The following is an 18040-nucleotide window of genomic DNA, read 5'->3' on the forward strand; positions in this document are numbered from 1 at the left end:
TTAGCCGTCGTTTTTCGATCGAGTAGCTTTTCATTTGATCCAGCCGCAAAAAGGAAAGTTGCTATATGCGGAAATCGTGGAATCCGTAAAGTCATGACCCGATACTTCTTGGTCCGAATCCGGCGTGGTCGGGTTGCAAGGAGAGAGAAGGTTGAAGTTTGGTAAGCAATGGTAGTGGTGCTGACCACGATTCTGCATCCATATCGGGGCGGGAAACCGTGTTGACGTTGCGATGAGATGGTAAGGGTCGTATTGGGCAGCCGGATTGAGGTGAAGAGTGCTGGAATGCTTGGGTTGATGTTGATGCGGAGAAGCGTGTGGTGGTGGTGGTGGTGTCGATTCAATAATTTTTGTTCCCAGCAAGACGGGAGGAGCACTATGCGCGCCCCTGCTGGACCCCCATCTCGACGTTTGGAGGGTCGGCGGAGGCGAAAAGCGGCGGTCTAGACTCTGGACGCTGAGGAAATTCTTGGATGTTAGACAGTTAGATAGAGTGGTAGAGAGGAAGAGCTAGAAGAAGAGCTCGTAATGCGATGCGTACTAGTCGTCGTCTTCTAGTACTAGACGAAGATACTGTAATCGTATTATTACAAGGCAATCGTTGTGCTAATTTCCCAGGTAGCTGGAAACATTCAGACTCGGTTCTCGCATTTAGCTGTCTTATCGCGCGGCGGTCCGTCTCGGTCATCTGATCCTAGACACCCGCGTGTTTACCTCGCATTTCCCTCGCAGCAGCTGGTTCTCAGCAGCAATCTTAACCTTACGCGAGCGTCTCTCGTCTTCCTCTGTTCATGCTCTGCTCTCCCAGTCAGACGGCACTTGAATGATTTGATCAACTCATCATGGGTGAGAGGGGATAAGGGTATTATAATAGATGTTATTGCAGACTGTCATCAAATCATCAAATCATCTAAACAAGCATAGTCCAGCACAGTCCCGCACAGTTCAGCTATCACTCAAGCGGTTACCGTCGACCGGATTACTCCGAGCCAGATGAGCCAGAACCAGATCCCACGATCCCATGCAACTGGCACCCCTGCGCAGCGCAATCAGCACAGTTCACCGTTCCCCCCTCTTCACTTCGCGCCAGCAACAGCCAACTTCAGCCAGCGTAAAGCTTATAGCCTTGCACGCTACCTACTTGAACCTAGACCTAGTACGCAGTGCCTACGCCTACTCGTCCACTCTATCGCAGGCCTGGCAGCCCTTTCTAGTCCTCCCCCCTCCTCGCTGCCCCCCGGTAGATATGCCTTGGAACCTGAGATGTGACCCCCCGCGAGCCCAGCAACAAGCAAGAAAGGAAAATGCAGCTCCGTAGCGAAAAGACCTGTTCACTCGACCCTGTCCTAGTCGTTGCTGGCTAGTCCTGGACTGTCATTATTTTCTGCTTCTTATTCAAGCAACTTACTTTCCAGCCTCGACCTCAAACTCTCGAGCCACCCGTCCCCCATCCCATCCCCATCATCTGTCGAGGCGTCCCCCCGGCTCCAATAAGCTACATATATACGCCTCCCCGGCCGCCATCCAGGTGATCGACGCTCCACATTCTCTACAACTGTGTGGACACCGACCTCTGGAGAAACACCAAACCTCGAACTTACTCTTCCAGTCGCGTCGTGAGTGTGTTGCGTGCAGGAAGTCAGTGATACAGCAAGTCAGTGATACAGCAATTGGTCTGGTTCGGGACGAGAGAAAGAAAGAAAGTAAGAAAGAAACCGGAATTCGCTTTGTGAGCATTCACTCGCGTCGGCACCTCTGCCCTCACCACCAAAGGAAGCGCGCAGCTTACTCGTCTTTATCTGTCGCCAAACATCTCCGAGTCTTCCTCGCCGACATCGTTTTGAATAGCCATTTCTGCAATGGAGACCCAGAGCTTCACAGCTCGAAGGGCCGCCGCCTCCAATCTACCGACTTTCCAGCTACCGCCCCCGGATCATCTCCAGTCAGGAATGCATAACAAGTACCCAGCATACGCGCCTACCAGTTCCGCGCCCGTCCCTTCGGTGAGCAGCGTTCTCACTCCTCCAGCGGCCCTACCAAACGAACACAGTCCTTTGTCGAGCGTAAATAGTGGAAGTTCGGGGAGTTCAGCAACGGGTGTTGGTCCATATCAACCGATGGGATACTGGCCCGGGCCTGCAAACAATATCCATAACCCGGTATCCTATGCTTACAGTTCAGCTCCACCAATGCCTGCTCCGTACGCGCAACAGCAGAACTTCATGAACGGGCGGCCACTGTACTCACCATCAACAAATTTCCAGAATCGGAGCACGAATTCTCCTACTTCAGGAGAAGGACTTCCCCCACCTCCATTCGATCTCAGTCTTCCTCCTTTTCCCACGAGCATGAGTTCTTCCGGCGGGCAGCAGCAGCAACAACAACAGCAGCAACAGCTTCCAACTCTTGCCCCGCAACAACAGCAGCAGCAGCAACATCAGCAACACCAACAACCCTCTGCAGCGCCACCGCCCCCTCAACAGTTGAATAACAATGGTCTGAATAACACCCACCACGTGTCACAGGCACCACATCAAGGACCAATCCACGCGCCGGAATATGGGGGTCGTCCTCCTCCTACCCCAACGTACTACACCCCTTCATCAACACCCCAACAATCCACGTTCCCTGCATATACCCAACAATCGCCAACCCAACAGTCTCCTCCAAGTTCATCATCCGCACCGATCAACCGAATTTCTCCAGTTTCCGCACCACAAGGATACCAAGCGAGGCCTTATGGAGGATTCAACCTACCTGCCATGAACGGTCCAATCATGTCGAATATCCACAACCCGGGAAACCAGATGGCGATCGTTGGAGGGATGAACATGCAATATCCACCACACCAGATGAGCGGACCGATGTATGGACATCATCCTGAGCGACAGCCACAGAATGACCGGCCTTTCACATGCGATCTATGCCCACAGTCTTTCAATCGAAATCACGATTTGAAACGACATAAGCGAATCCATTTGGCTGTGAAGCCTTTTCCGTGCGGACATTGTGATAAGAGTTTCTCGCGTAAAGACGCATTGAAGGTTCGTTCTTGATCCGGTTCTAAATTGCAGTAATTGGAGGTGGTTTCTCTTGAAAATAGAAAGCTAACTGAACGAACAGAGACATATCTTGGTCAAGGGATGTGGAAAGAACTTAACAAATGGTACCGCAAATACTAGTACTGGAAGCCAGTCACCAGTTGACAAGTCCGAAGTGATGAGTGACTCGACCGAGGGTCATAGTCCGGAGATCAAAAAGGCAAATTGAGCCATACATGAAATGTGGGCAAAGTTGCGACAGTACACGAAGTCGTCATGCTCGCTCTTTGTGCAATAATAGGTGTTTGGACGGGGGGCGCAAATTTCGGATTGTAATACAAAATGGGGGTTTCGAAACCGGAATTGTGTTTGGCGTTGAGGATTGACTTGATCAGAAATCTTGTCTATGGTTGCAAGACGGGCCAGGTTAAGGTCGCCGGGAGCTTGAACGGTTATATTTCGACGACGTTTTGGAGTTGCGGTTAGCGGGGGTGTTTGCGGGATGCAATGCGTCTTCTCTCGCCGTCTTGGGAAGTTTGGGGCTTCGGGTTACCGCTCGATGGATGGAAGGGAATACCTCTCCACGGCAATCGGGTTTTGCAACATTTTTCCATTTCTCTGCTATCTTTCGTGGCATTTGAGTAGCCCATCTTTTGAGATATCCGATGATCTGATCTGGGGGAAAGACGGACTCATCTGTTTTTATACTTGTATTACAATAGCTAAGTTGAGTTGGGCGGATTTCGAGGGGACATAAGTTTAATCATGAATGAATGATTGTTACTGCTCAAGTTTGACGATTCTGCGATTCTGTTATGTGAGGCGCCAAAAAGGAAGAGACCAGATTGATTAAACAAAGTACAGACCGCAAGTTCAGACGACTTGCAAACGAAAAACGCCGGGCCCTGTTGGAGGAAGTTTTGCTGATTTTGAGAATGCCAACGAATAAAGATAAGGAGACTTCCCAAAGACTCACTCCAGATCCCAAAACCAGGTCAAGGTCAGAAAACGAGAAAGAGAGAAAGAGAAAGAGGAAAAAAGAAGACATGAAGTCCAAATAAACAATCTCCCAAGCCACCACCACCACATCGGCCCTCCCCTCCACCAAAATTAGGTACCTTACCTGCCTGAACTGCACAATGCCATCATAATCACAACATGCCCGTAGCCGGGTTGGTTCGGTGGGCATTTTCATGTGGCTCCACTGAATTTTTGTATGACCGCCCTCGACCCCCCCCGGCTTTTTGACACGCGGTGTAGGATGGGATCTGCGTTTGTGGTGTGGTGTGGTGTGGTGTGGGTCTGGGGCGGATGTTTGTGTTGTTAACGTTAACATTTAGGATGTGTTAAAGAAAGTAATAAACTCCTTCTTTACCAATAATAAATGTATAAAACCCTCCCGCACCCCTGCCCTCCCCTGCACCACCTACCACGCCCCCCCAAGAAAATCTCGCGATAGCCGTTGAAAAGTGGCGTTCCTGGCGTTTCGTTTGCTGTCGTGTCCACCCCAAGTACCGAGACACGACACAGCCCGAACAGCAAAAAGCGCCCTGTGCTTGTGCCTATCTAATCCCGGTCCGGTAGTTGCGTCAGGGGGGCACCCCACACCACTTCTGTTTGTCGAGGTGTACGGTGTACGGTGTACGAGGAGTTTCGTGTGATGGGATGGGATTAGGATATCTAGGAGTACTGCGGTTTGGTGTGTGGCGAAGATGGTGATGAGTTTTGTAGTTGGACTATAAGTGATGGGCCTTTTGAAGGAGATTTCTGCCTTTTGAAGCAGGTTTCTGGGCTGCTGTTTAGATGTAAGTTGCTTGGACGCTCCCCGCTCATGTGGTTATATGTGGCACTTTATTGTTTCTATCATTCGGCAACATCGATGGTCTTGTTGTTGTACAGCATCGGATGAATGGGGCAGGCTTGCAAAACTTTGAGTCTTCCGAGTCCAGATGAGAATGGTAACGGGATTTCAGAAATTCAGCGTCAGAAAACAGATCCGAATCTCTCCACATTTTGAAGCATATTTTTATTTCGAAATCTATGAGTTTGGCACGAAACAGTAAAGTGCTCGTCCCTTCGAAACAATTCTCCAAACTCCCCAACCCTTTGGTTCTGATTACCTCTCTCTTCAAAACAGACCGAATTGTAATTTATCCTACAAGTAACTATCCCCAAAGCATTCCTCCTGGTCCAGCAAAGTCTGAACGCAAAACCCCAAGCCTATGCAGAAATCGCTTTTCAAAAAGGGATTAGAAAGGTTGAACGAAATAGTAAAAGTCTTGCGGTCTCCAACCAAAGATGCCCACATCGCCTTGGAAGATATTAGCACAACTCCCAGAACCGCACGCGGTCTTCAAGATGCCGTATTCAGTGTCTTGATCATCATTCTACTTTTTCTGTCGTCAGACACGAGCATACCACGACACTTCAGTACGCTTTCCATTGTTTCCACAACTTTTTGGAAGCTGCTCGCAGCACCTCTTTCCTGTGTAAATCGTGCGATACTGAGAGCAGATCGTTTTCCATGTTCGATTACCGTCATCACTTCAGCTGCAAAAGCGACCTCTTTCATATCCAGAACTGTCTTCAGTTAGTCATAGCTCAAAGAGGACACAATTTGTGCTTACAATTCTTAGCTCCAACTTTGCCAAACACGATATTCCGCTCTTTATCAACTTGAACGTCACGAATACCATATCGTCTCCATTCGCGCAGTACACTCGTAATCTCTTGTCGAGCTCGCCGTCTGGAGACGGAAAAACATATGTACTTTGTTGCTGGCTTGACATTGAATAGCTTGGCGAACCAGTTCTGTTGGGGTTCTATCTGTCGGGCTCGTGGATCATCATGATGTGCACTACGAGCAGCATGCGCTTGCTGCTGTACGTCAGCCATCGAGACTTGAGTGTCTGTATTGTCGTCGTAAATATCATAAGCTAGAAATAGTGTCAGTGTCGTACGATCGTTTTAAATAGTTTTAATCAAAAACTTACGGCTAACTGTCATGTCTGGCTTCGAATTTCGTTTCTTGAAGAGGCGGCGCAAACTGAATCCTTTATTCTTTGCTGGTACTGGTAGTGGACGAGGGTTGTGAAAGTCGTCGGCAGTATTCTTACTCGAAGCCTCGGAAAGTAAGGAGTCGGAAGCGGCCTCCGAATTCTTCAATTCTATCGAGCCACTTCTTGAGTTTCGTTTGAACCAACTAGACTTTTTCCTAACTATTGTGCCTAGACTGGTGTCATGACCGACATTTTCACTCTGGGTGTTGTATTGATGCTCGTCTATTGTTTCCAGTTCAGATCGTCCTTGCTCGCCGCCAGCAATGTACTGCTGTCGGAGCTCCAATGTAGAGGTGCGGTGATTGTTCTTCCCAGCAGAATTGTAGTCTAACCCACCGCTCATCATAGGCACGGCACCGCCCCCCTTCGAACTCTTCTTTCGAATACTTAGAGGCGCCGGGACTTTTACCGGGCTCATAGGAGAAGATGGCGGCACGACGCGGATAGTGTCTTTTATCTGAGAAGCTTGTTTTGAAAAGTAGTCCTCGGAATATTGAGTCGTGGCAGTTCTCGGCTCAGGAGCTGATGCTATGCGGCTGCTCTTGGCTGCTTCAACTCTAGGCTTGCCATACTCTTTCCGAGTATGTGAAGATTTTCGAGGGGATGTGTCTTCACCTCGTGCTTCATGAATAGAGGGAAGTGGACGTGCTGGTGCTCTATGTTTTGCTTCCACGGGCGTCGAAATTGCTCTCCGAGTAGAACCCACTTTCGTTGGAGAAGTTTGTTGTATCAAAGTGTCGAAATGCGATACCATACGATCTAGATGGCCGGGCGAGCCACCTCCTCCATAATGCTTTCGTAGCTCTGCCTGCTTACGATATTCCATTAGTTCCATTTTGACAGAATCAGACCGAGCTGGCGGTGGTGGCAATGGTCGAGAATCAAGTGAAGCACGCTTCAACTTCCGCCCCTTAGAACCGGGCACGATCGATGTTCTGTTAAAAGCCTCATCACAGTCCTTGGCAAGACTGGTGCTTAGTTGTCGCACATCTTCAGTCCATATCTGACTTCCACGACCATTTTTCGGCGCTGCTAGAAGCGGCTTCACAGCCACTATTTGTCCTTTCTTCGACCGGATGTATTGCGCTGATGCTGAGATAGCATTTACCGGCCGAATGATGTCCCCGCCATCGTCAGTGACCTCGGTGTGGTTACTATGCCGACCCGCCTTGAAATTGTGTGGGCTACTCGATAGATTGACTCTACTTTCACCAGATAGTCTCCTGAGATGCGTAAAGCTAACCCCACGCTTGCGACCAACAATCACAGCTCGCGAGTACACGGCGCTACCACGACTTCTGCTTGAGCTTGCCATCGAGCTTCTTGATGCGTACATTCTAGGGTGAACAGGCCTCTGTCTGCCACGGTCTTTGGCATTGCTAACAGAATTTTTGGAAGGGATACGCATTTTGAGCGATGCTTCATCCTCGCCGCTATCTTGATCACGATGGATGACTACTTTGACACCTTCAGCCTCTCGCATGGCGTCTAGATGCTGGGGTCGAGATGCTTTAAAGGGATCATAACTCTTTTCTGTTTCCGCTGCATTGCTAATCACTGTGAAGCGAGAGACTTGACGTCCACGTCCTTTGGTATTGACTTGAGAAAAATTGCAAGTAGAGTACGTCTTTGTCATCGCGAGAGGTCTGGCATGGTGGTAGTCACTAGCTGAACTCGCCAAATCTGGAATGTAGTTTTCGAGTTGTGTTTCTCGGTGCTTCAGCAAGAGGGTGTAGAATAGCTTCTGCTCATTGGGCCTTTGAAGTGTTAGCATAACCCCATAGCGATAAATCATTGCTTCAATTGAAGTTGAAACTTACTCTTCACTTAGCAAAGCATCAAGCAACTGCTGTTCAGTATATTTATGCCACAAAGATCTCATATGATGGAGCAACTCCTTGTTAATCTCACTTCGGCGCATGACAGGCCTAGCGCAGTCCATAGCGCTCGGCGACATTGACTGATTACCTTTGCCCAAGTCATCTAGGTACTCGTACTTTCTGACCAGTGGGTGTCTCCATATTTGGTTTAGGTTGATTCTGTTCCGAGGATCGACTTGTAACATCCTCCAGATGAGACTAACGGTATCCTTGCTGAACTCCGGTGCCATTTCATATTGGCCTTTGCGAATTTTTTGTAAAAGAGGCTGTAACCAATCTTTTGAATTTCCGTCGACATCGAAAGGCAGCCTTCCAGCAAGCGTGGCGTAGAGTATAACTCCCATACTCCATATGTCCACTTTGTCTCCACGGTAGTTAGAACCACGAATTAGTTCTGGAGCGGCGTAATGCGGGCTGCCGCACGATGTTTTTAATTTGTGATCTGGGCTTTGATGTAGCGCGGCCATGCCAAAATCAGCTATCTTGATATCTCCACCTCTTGTCAACAAGATATTCTCCGGCTTTAAGTCTCGGTGACATATATTCATTGAATGACAATAACCGACAGCGCTTAGAATTTGACGGAAGTAGCGGACCGCCTCCGCCTCTGAAAGTCTCCCTTTTGTGGATATGTGTTCGAATAGTTCTCCGTTGTCGACGTACTCGAGGACCAGGTATCTAACGTCCTAGTAAGTGTAGTTCAATACCTACGAAACCTTGAAAACTCTAAAACTTACATCTCGGTACGATTTTCCCATATATCATACAGCTTCAAAATGTTGGGATGTTGGATGAGCTTCATAATAGTAACTTCTCGTTCAATGCCCACAGGCATTCGTCGGAAGCTCTCGTCAAAATCCGATGCGGTGGTATCGGCGATATCAGCGAGACTACCAGCCTGAGACATTATCGCATTCTTCTTTTGAACAATCTTAATCGCGGCCTCTTGACCAGTATATGCATGTCTGGCCAACCGAACCCTAGCAGTTGCTCCTTTGCCTAGAGTCTTCCCCAGCTTCCAAGGCCCAATGCACTGTTTTATGCGCTTACCATCAGAAGCGTTGGTAGATACCGTGGATATTTGCGAGTTGCGGTTGGAATCGGTTCCCTGGTAATCCTTGGATATGGCAGAGAGCCTAGGGTTCGCAGGAGATCCTCTCGAGGCGTCGCGATAAGTCTCGCCCTGGGATAGCGGAGATGGGGAGGAAGGTTTGTGTACCTGAAGCAGGCCATCAACTTTGAGGCTTTCATGGTGTGGCATGGATTGCGGCTGTTGAGCATTGTTGACTCTACGAGTCGCTTCTCCGAGAGGTTGACGACGCGACGGCGGTCGAGGTGGAAGTTGGTTGCTCATAGTAACAAAGTCGAGCTAGTTTGCGTTCTATAACTGCATGACCAAAATACTCTGGAAGCCGGTTGTCGCTGCCTCAAGTTGGTAGTGTGATGGCTGATGTAAACAAAGCAACTCGTAGGTAGATCCCCTGTCTGGCTAGGTCGAAGCGTGTTCCGGGTCACGAACAGCAGAACGAATCTGTATTTGCAAAAGCTGTCAGTATATAGCACAGTCGTATACGTGCTATGAGGAGGTATCGTATGAGTTGTGGATGCTTGTCGAACGCGACGCGGTCTTGTGTCTTGGTGTTTATTGTTTGGAAGCTAGAGAAAGTCTACTTTCGAACCTTGAAGTTCAGAGCACAAATCAATTGTAATAACAAATCAAAGAAAAAAACGAGTGTATATCTCGATTAAGAGCTAGGGAGATGCTGAAGCTGACACTTTACTTTGGCGACCAAGTGCTGTAGCGGAGACGATTTGTTGACATTGTCAATTCCTCGCATACATCGGCGGGAGGAATGCATTGAATCACAACACAACCTCAGAATCTCAGAAGTTGCTTGCCGTTTAAGCGATCGGAACTCACGGGGAAAAATCGGCCTATCAAAGCCTGCGCCTTGATGTATTCCGCATTTAGAGCATTTTAACATGTCTTGAACTCTATGCATACTAGGTATGCACCTTATGCTTTCTATCTGTCCTCAACTGAAGCTGGGATAGCATGATTTGGTGGAATTTAGTTTGAAATAAATGTTGTTACACTCAGATTTATTTGTGTAACTGGGTCGTGTTAGCTAGATGTATGCTAAGTAAGAAAGAAGTTATAGTACTTGCTGGGTTTTCCACATGCTTCACTTGACTCTCTGGGAACGCTTTTGCGATACTTTATGTTAGTCTGCTAGATATGAGAAGCCGTCTAGCACACAGGGACATAAACAGCTTAATTGAAACAAAAAATTACTACCCTTACCAATTTTAAGCTGAAGATGTGATATACCAGTCAACAACTATCCCCACCATGATTCACAACTATGGGATTCATTCTTTTCACCCCCCGCCATGATAGAAGTTAACAGCAGAATATCGGCACTAGAAAGTTTCTTTCATTCTCCTAATTCAATGCTCCATGCTTTGATTGTCTAATGAGAATAACTTCCTAATGGACAAAAGCCACCCAGGTCCATCAAGCACCACGTTTGCACGAAAGATGACCAGAAGTGTCAAAACAACAATTCCAAATTCTCAAGATTTCATGTAGCAGACTGGTAATATTTGAATAGTAATGTAAGGTGAAGTCTGCGTAAGCTGAATATTGATGCTCCTCAAGGTTACTTCGTCGTCTCAATGCTTGGCGATGGAGTAGGTGTCAAGCCTGATATGCAAGGCCAACGTCCAAGATAGAGCTTCACTATGCGTCACGTGGACACGCCAACTGTTAATTCGTCGCGTCGCGTCTATCAGCACGAGCTCTCTACGAAAAAAAATAAGACAGCACTTACGACGGGCGGAACGGCGAGGATATCGCCATGTTGCAAACGAGTGGCTCTCGTCGTACCAGGTCTGAAATAGAAGACGCCGACGATAGCGATTCGATGCGAAGAACTCGAAACTCAACACCAGATATTAATTCAGCGAAACGTGCCCGCACTAATGGCTATCACGCATCACAATCCACTTCAAACCCACCCTCTCACCAACCGCGTAGCAGAACACAGGATGATGGCGTGGAAGACGAAGATTCGGAGGACGATGGAGAGCATACCGATCCAGAAGCATTTCAACCCGGTGCTATCGTTCGTGTCAAGGTTGCAAACTTTGTAACATACGAGAAAGCCGAGTTCTTTCCTGGACCAAATCTCAACATGGTGATCGGACCTAACGGTACAGGAAAGAGCTCACTTGTCTGTGCAATATGTCTGGGACTAGGATTTTCCCCTAAGATCCTCGGCCGAGGCGAAAGTTTTGCCGAATTTGTCAAACATGGCGCGAGTAGTGCGGAAATCGAAATCGAATTATACAAAAAGCCGGAAGAGCCAAGAAACCGAGTCGTTCGTGTCAGACTTACTCGCGAAGGTAACAGCAAAGACTGGTGGATAGATGGGAAGAAGTCGTCCCCCGGTGCGGTCAACAGCCTTGTTAAGAGTAACAATATTCAAATCGACAACTTATGCCAATTTCTTCCCCAAGATAAAGTCTCCCACTTCTCCAGAATGTCAGCTGTCGAGCTGTTGCTACAAACTCAACGTGCCGCGGCCCCAGAGGAAATGATTGACCAACACGAGAAGCTCAAAAGGTACAGGAGGGAACAAAAAACCGTGGAGCAAGCTACCGAAGCAGACCGGGAGCGCTTAACTGGTCTTGAAAGTAGACAAGAAAATCTGCGTGCTGAAGTCCAACGGTTAGAGGAAAGAAACCAGGTCATAGAAAAAATCGATGTCCTGAAGAAGACGATTCCATTTGTGGATTATAGTAATGCGCGTAAAGAACATTTGGAGTTCAAGAAGAAGAAAGAGGCCTCCCAAAAGCGCTTCAGGCAATTAGAGCTTGAAGTAAATCCCACCCTTAAGGCCGCCGAGAAAAAGAGAGCTTATCAAGCCAAAATTGCTACGGCGGTGAAAGCTCGACATAAGGCTGTCGAACAGGCGGAAGGCGATGCTCAGCGGGTGGCTAGCAAGATGGAAGCGATAGATGATCAGCTCAGCACGGCCATTAGTTCAATCGAAGCAGAGCGTTCAGCCTTCAAGGCGAGGCGACAAGAAATACAGGCGTTGCAAAGAAAGATCCGCGAATTACAAGCGAAATTTGATAACGAGAAGCCTGTGGAGTTCGACCCCCAAGAATGGAACGAGAAGATTGTGAGTCGATTGCATCTATTTGATTGACCTTCAGCTAACATGTTTTGTGTTAGCAAGCCAAAAGGAGGGAAGTTCGAGACAAGAATACTGAAATAGAGGAGCTGAGATCCCGGGTTGAAGCCCTCAGAGAGCAAGCAACGGAAAATCGAAATAGACAAGCGGAGAAGGAGCAGCAACTAGCTGCTCTCGACACACGCGAAGGCCAACAAATGAACAAGCTTGAGGCAGTCTCAACAGAAACCCACAAAGCATGGAAGTGGGTGCAAGAACACCAAGACGAGTTCGAAAAAGAAGTTTATGGGCCGCCTTTGATAACATGCTCCGTAAAAGACCCTAGATACACGAGCGTCATTGAATCTCTCCTCCAACCTGACGACTTTTTGGCTATAACCGCACAAACAGACAATGATTTCAACAAACTGAATAGGCAGCTCCTTGGCAAACCCATGTCACTCGCATTTGTGCCATTGAGAAAGGCGGACGGGGCCGTTCAACGACATCCAGACATACCCTCCTCAGAGCTACAGAGATATGGGTTGGATGGCTATGCGCTAGACTTTATAGACGGCCCGGAGACAGTACTTTCTATGCTCACATCTGCTAAAAGCTTACACAAAGCTGCTGTAGCGTTGAACGAACTAAATGAAGAACAATACAACACCATATTAGCGACGAAGAAAATCGTTAGTTTTGCAGCTGGACGAAATAATTACACTGTAAGAAGACGAGCTGAATACGGAGACGCTGCCGTGTCAACCGCAACGAAAGGTGTCCAAGCAGCCAGATACTGGGTCGATCGCCCTGTTGACGTCTCGGCCAGAAGAGAACTACAGACAGAGATAGATACTCTGCAGCAAGAGTGGGAAACTCTTAGAGCGCCGGCTGGTGAGATCAAAGAGAGTGTGAAGCGTTTGCAGGCTGAGGCAAAGACTGCCGAAGAAGAAGCTGTAAGCTACATTCATCCAATGTCCGTTTCAAAGTATACTAAAATGTTGCGTGTAGGCGAAACTCACCAAGGAAAAGGGGGCGATACAATCAGCTCGAAGCGTTCTTTTGGCACTTCCAAACAAAATTAGTAAGCAACTCACATGCTTAACTATTGGTACGAGAAGTTAATTTTTTGTAGAACGTGATGAAGAGGAACTGGAAGCCAAAATGTCTTACATTACTGAATTCCAGGCCAGCGTCAAGCGAAACTTGAATCAACAGGATGGATTCGTTATGAAAAAATGCGAAGCTGCCCTGCAATACCGAGATCAGGTAGTCAAAATTCGGCAATGCCACCAAGAGCTGCTGGAGGCTGAAATCAGATACATCGAGGCCAAGTCAGATGCTGATTCGCTTGAGGCGAAGACTGAATCCATCAGGCAACATGTGGAAGATGAGCGTCAGCAAGTCATTCAGTTGGAAAGGGAGGCTCAAAGAGTCAAGGAAAGGGCGAAGAATGCGCTGGCCGCTTGTAACGAGATCGCTGCCAGTGTAGAGAATGCGGAATACTATGCTGAACAAGTCGAACGCGGGTTGACAGTGGAAGGATTGGAACGCGAGATCGTAGCCGAAGAAGCTAAACTTGAATTCATCCATGCAACTAATCCCAATGCCATTCGAGACTTCGAAAGGCGCCAACTGGAGGTGGATAAGATGAAAGACAAAATCGGCGAAGCGGATGAGAAGCTGGAAAAGCTTAACAGGAAAATTACGCAAACTCGAAGCATCTGGGAGCCTGCGCTCGACAGTCTCATCCGCGAGATTAGTGACGCCTTCTCGTACAATTTTGAGCAGATAGGCTGTGCTGGGGAAGTTTCTGTTGCCAAGAGCGAGGACTTCAACGACTGGGCCATCGAGATAAAAGTCAAGTTCAGGTAAGTCAGCTATTCTAAATACAAGTTACAACCACTAACTATCCCACAGAGAAAATGAAACCCTCCAAATTCTGGACGCCCACCGCCAATCCGGCGGCGAACGTTCCGTCTCGACCATCTTCTATCTCCTCGCCCTACAATCCCTCGCTCGCGCCCCTTTTCGAGTCGTCGACGAAATCAACCAAGGCATGGACCCCCGAAACGAGCGAATGGTCCATGAACGCATGGTCGAAATCGCATGTCGAGAACATACCAGCCAGTATTTCCTCATCACGCCGAAATTGCTCACGGGTCTACGCTATGATAAACGTATGAAGGTGCTGTGCATTGCGAGTGGTGAACATATGCCGGATGATTATAAACAGCTGGATATTAATAAGATTATTGGGATTCGGAGGGCGATTATGGCGGCTGGGTAGGTAAGATGAGGGTTAAGGCGTTTTTGGACGGGAGCTTTTGGGGGTGTTTATTGGGTCGTTGGGTGTATAGGTGGTTGGTGTGTGGTGTATATGGGTTGAAATGGCTATGCCTTATATGACGGCGTTTGAAGCTTTAGAGCTTTTATTTAGGCAACTTTGGAATGTGAAATATTGAGTGATGCATATCCGTGTGTGTTGTGTGGAATCCATCGATCATGGCTTGAAGTGTTTTACAACTCATTGGTTTTATCTCTACCAAGTACACCTGCTCCAAAAGCTTCAGCGACCACCTAGTTCAATACTCAGCTTTATAGTCATGTCATTTTGCAATTGTGTAGGAACTAGTGTTCACAACAGTTTTCGAATGTCGCTTTGTATTTGAATTTCAGAGGTAGCTTTTCTGAACATTAACCCTCTGCCCTGTCTCCTTCCTATGATTCAACGCATGTCTCACTATCCACTATCATAGAAGAGGTAAGAAATCTCAGTCTCCAATTCGCACATGACCAAGTTGAGACGTTCCATATTTGAAGTATTCATAATTTCATTTTCGTTTTCTTTCTCCCCAAGAAATCTACCAATCGGGTATATACAAACAACAAAATTTACAAAACAATAGCCAAAGCAGCCGCACCCGCCAACACCAACCCCCCAACTTCCGCACCCAAATTCCTCACAGCAGCATTCTTCGTCGCAGTAGCACTCGCGCCTGAACTCGCACTCGTCGCCGACGCATCCCCCGTAGTCGTTCCCGTCGCCGTGCCATTAGGATGCGTATCCGCGCTCGCGGCTACCGCCGTGACACCGGTGTTATTCCTGCAGACGCTCGTGCTCGGCATCGTCGCGGTCGAGGAGAAGGTGATGTCGGCGCAGTTGTAGAGACCGCCGGTTGGATCGCCGTTGGTGAGGACTTGGATGGTGGCGTTCTGGCCCTCGGTCACGTTTAGGGTCGAGGGGATGGAGATGCCCGTCATGCAGAAGGCGCCCAGACCGGTTTGGGAGATGGGGCTTTTGATTACGGTGTTGAATGCGGAGCCTGGGTCGTTGCCGATGGCGATGAGGACTTCGATCTGGCTTTGGTCGTGGCTGGGTAGTGTTAGAATTGGTTGTGGAAACGGAGGGAATGGGACTTACCCCATGGTTAGAGCTATTTCTCCGCCAGTCATTGGGAATGGCGTGCGGCCTTTGACGCCGGCGGTGTCAAATGAACCACATGGGAATTGGGTGAGTTTGTCTTCGTCGAATCCACGGACTGTGGGGAATTCGAGGGTGAAATGGGCGGAGGCGATTGAGGCAAATGCTGCCAGAGTGGTGATGGTGGTCTTCATCCTGACTGTTTGTATCTTGACAGATGAGGATGGGTAAAGGTCAATTGGCCAAAAGAACAGCTTAAATAACAATTGCTGACTAAATGAGCAAGTTTCTGGTGTGACAAAACACAGGTGAAGTTGTGAATACTGGAAAACTAGCTCGCAATACACAAAATGAACACAAAGAGCTCAAAATGGCGGGGTGCTCTTCCTTATAAACCACGCCCCAATGCGCACCTTACTCTGCAGCCAAGTCCAGAGCGTGCACGGAAGCCAGCCTCATCTCAGGAACGGGAGCTTTGAGCAGTACACCTGGGACCAAAGCTACCTAGCCCCGGAGTTGTGCTCTGTGGAAAACAAAAACATGCTCACGAGCTCCATTCAAGCTGGAGCAATTGTCTGTACAAAGCTAAGCATCAGGAGCAAGCCATGGGCCCCTACGATCTGCAAGCCGAGTACGTGCATATGAGGGTGCAGCTTCCAGAAGGAGACACAAAGAGCACGATATGAGCATGTTACTTCTCGCTTAGCATCCTGCTCACGGCGTGGAGGAGCAGTTTCAACATCCATAAGTAGAGGCGATTGTTCCAGCGGATCTGACGGCTCCTTGCTCGTATATTCTTTGAAGTCAATTGTGAAAGACTCGTCGCAAGTTCTTTTGAGCAGATAAGCTCTCGTTTCAGATCCAATTTTGGGCTCGGACGGTCGACTATCCATCGCGTCAAAGAAAGCTTGTCCTCACCTCGCTCTCGGTTTAGCTCCTAGATACCACTTGCCGAAAGAGCTAGAGATGGGAATGTGGGTTAGATGTTTGCCCACTTACTGAGTCGACTAGGTTACGGAAACGCAGCGGTGAAAGATGAGCGGATATCAGAAGAGCAAGTGGCAATTGCGGACAATCGGATACTTGGTTTCGCCTACCATCAATTACAAGAGCCTTCGCATCCCATTTTCATCAGCATTCTGCTCTTCAAATCCTGTCTTGAAGTGTGTCCCGGGACATCGAATGGGTGTCGCCAAGAGCTGTCGTGAGAGAAGATTTGAGCATGTTTCTGCGGGGCGTCTATAGCTCCCTGCTAGCGCGACCCTGAGTGCGGGATTCCCCACCCACTCCCTAGCAAGATGGCGGGGTGGAGGAATCTTCACTGCCCTGGAATCCTGGTATTCTAGTCATTTCCTAAAAAAGGTAGGTCAAACTATTCAAGTACAATTTTCCCACAACTTGCGATATCATAGAGTGCGACGCAAAAACAAAACAAGCAAAACCGCTTGTTGCTGAATTCTGGACATTCATTACCTCATAAGAGATACAAAACAGTCACAAGACGAGTCAAATTATCAAGAGTGACGCGGCAGGTAGGACAAGATGTAGCTTCCCGTGAAGAAGAACAATGCTCTATTATTCAGCAAAAATCTATTATAGTGTACTACTGCCAGTATACAAAAACATAGTATGGATTGCTCCATCCAAGTGACCAGTCGCCAGTGCACAGCATTGACTATGCAAATCCAAGTTCCCCAAACGCCAATGTCATTTCTCGTAAAGTATAGTTCGTATCAGTGAGATTCCCGACTGCTGTACCTGCCGAGTACAAGACTGCCCAGGAAGGTACCTCCAAGAACAGAAAGGAAGTATCCAACGTTCATAGTCATGATTGACAACATCCTAGCATCGAGTTAGCAAAAGATTACCGAAACGAATGAGTGCAGAACATACAAGAGCCACCCAACACCTGCAATAATTGTATCCAACAGAGCTCGCACAGGATCAATAGAAAGCCGCCATGGTCTAACTTCCATACCACTCTTGGCCACAACCATAACTTCTTCCTCCACTCCATTCTCCGTCAAGATCATCCGTTTGCTATCAGACGAGATGCGCTCCGATTTGGGAAGTTTTCCAGCAACCGTGACGTATCTTCGTTTGAACTCTGCGTCTAACCAGGCGGCTTCTTTCCATGCCTTTAACGCTAGCAAAGCTCTCAGGATTGTCGCCAAAAGGATGAGAAAGATGCAAGTTCCTGCGTATTGTCCAATGTTCTTGGGCACCCACATCGACGAGTAAAGGGCGGTATTTGTGCTGGAGAAGAACACCATTTCCATCATGGAGGCCGTCATCATTTCGGTTTCCGCTTCCGCGCCATGTCTTGCGTTGATTACACTGCTCATATCCATCTTTGCTGAGGTATGATAACTATGGAGAGACGTTCAAGATAATCCGAGCGCTGCTCTGAATGTCCGATAAGATTGAAGTGTTGTTGGTAGTCGATGAATGAGAT

General features: G+C 48.1%; 6 protein-coding genes across 6 annotated transcripts; 2 read left to right on the forward strand and 4 right to left on the reverse strand.

Annotated features, from left to right (window-relative positions):
• Positions 1-1859: 1859 nt before the first annotated feature.
• Positions 1860-3270, forward strand: GLAREA_01619 (C2H2 and C2HC zinc finger; the record flags this gene model as incomplete). The annotated part of the gene is made up of 2 exons (XM_008088835.1): positions 1860-3044; positions 3124-3270. 2 exons carry the CDS (start codon positions 1860-1862, stop codon positions 3268-3270), a joined length of 1332 nt encoding a protein of 443 aa, XP_008087026.1.
• A 2020-nt stretch (positions 3271-5290) lies between these two features.
• On the reverse strand, positions 5291-9334 carry GLAREA_01620 (Protein kinase-like (PK-like); the record flags this gene model as incomplete). Its single annotated transcript, XM_008088836.1, has 6 exons — positions 5291-5352; positions 5460-5621; positions 5669-5977; positions 6035-7857; positions 7921-8658; positions 8718-9334. 6 exons carry the CDS (start codon positions 9332-9334, stop codon positions 5291-5293), a joined length of 3711 nt encoding a protein of 1236 aa, XP_008087027.1.
• A 1507-nt stretch (positions 9335-10841) lies between these two features.
• Positions 10842-14451, forward strand: GLAREA_01621 (P-loop containing nucleoside triphosphate hydrolase; the record flags this gene model as incomplete). The annotated part of the gene is made up of 5 exons (XM_008088837.1): positions 10842-12170; positions 12224-13117; positions 13173-13245; positions 13297-14032; positions 14082-14451. 5 exons carry the CDS (start codon positions 10842-10844, stop codon positions 14449-14451), a joined length of 3402 nt encoding a protein of 1133 aa, XP_008087028.1.
• Positions 14452-15056: 605 nt separating this feature from the next.
• On the reverse strand, positions 15057-15779 carry GLAREA_01622 (uncharacterized protein; the record flags this gene model as incomplete). Its single annotated transcript, XM_008088838.1, has 2 exons — positions 15057-15537; positions 15586-15779. The coding sequence occupies 2 exons, from the start codon at positions 15777-15779 to the stop codon at positions 15057-15059; spliced, it is 675 nt and encodes a 224-aa protein (XP_008087029.1).
• A 363-nt stretch (positions 15780-16142) lies between these two features.
• Positions 16143-16478, reverse strand: GLAREA_01623 (uncharacterized protein; the record flags this gene model as incomplete). Its single annotated transcript, XM_008088839.1, has 1 exon — positions 16143-16478. One exon carries the CDS (start codon positions 16476-16478, stop codon positions 16143-16145), a length of 336 nt encoding a protein of 111 aa, XP_008087030.1.
• Positions 16479-17318: 840 nt separating this feature from the next.
• Positions 17319-17936, reverse strand: GLAREA_01624 (uncharacterized protein; the record flags this gene model as incomplete). The annotated part of the gene is made up of 2 exons (XM_008088840.1): positions 17319-17427; positions 17479-17936. The coding sequence occupies 2 exons, from the start codon at positions 17934-17936 to the stop codon at positions 17319-17321; spliced, it is 567 nt and encodes a 188-aa protein (XP_008087031.1).
• Between the last annotated feature and the right edge of the window lie 104 nt (positions 17937-18040).

The sequence above is a fragment of the Glarea lozoyensis genome, assembly GCF_000409485.1.
Source record: "Glarea lozoyensis ATCC 20868 chromosome Unknown GLAREA7, whole genome shotgun sequence".
Lineage (NCBI taxonomy): Eukaryota > Fungi > Ascomycota > Leotiomycetes > Helotiales > Helotiaceae > Glarea > Glarea lozoyensis.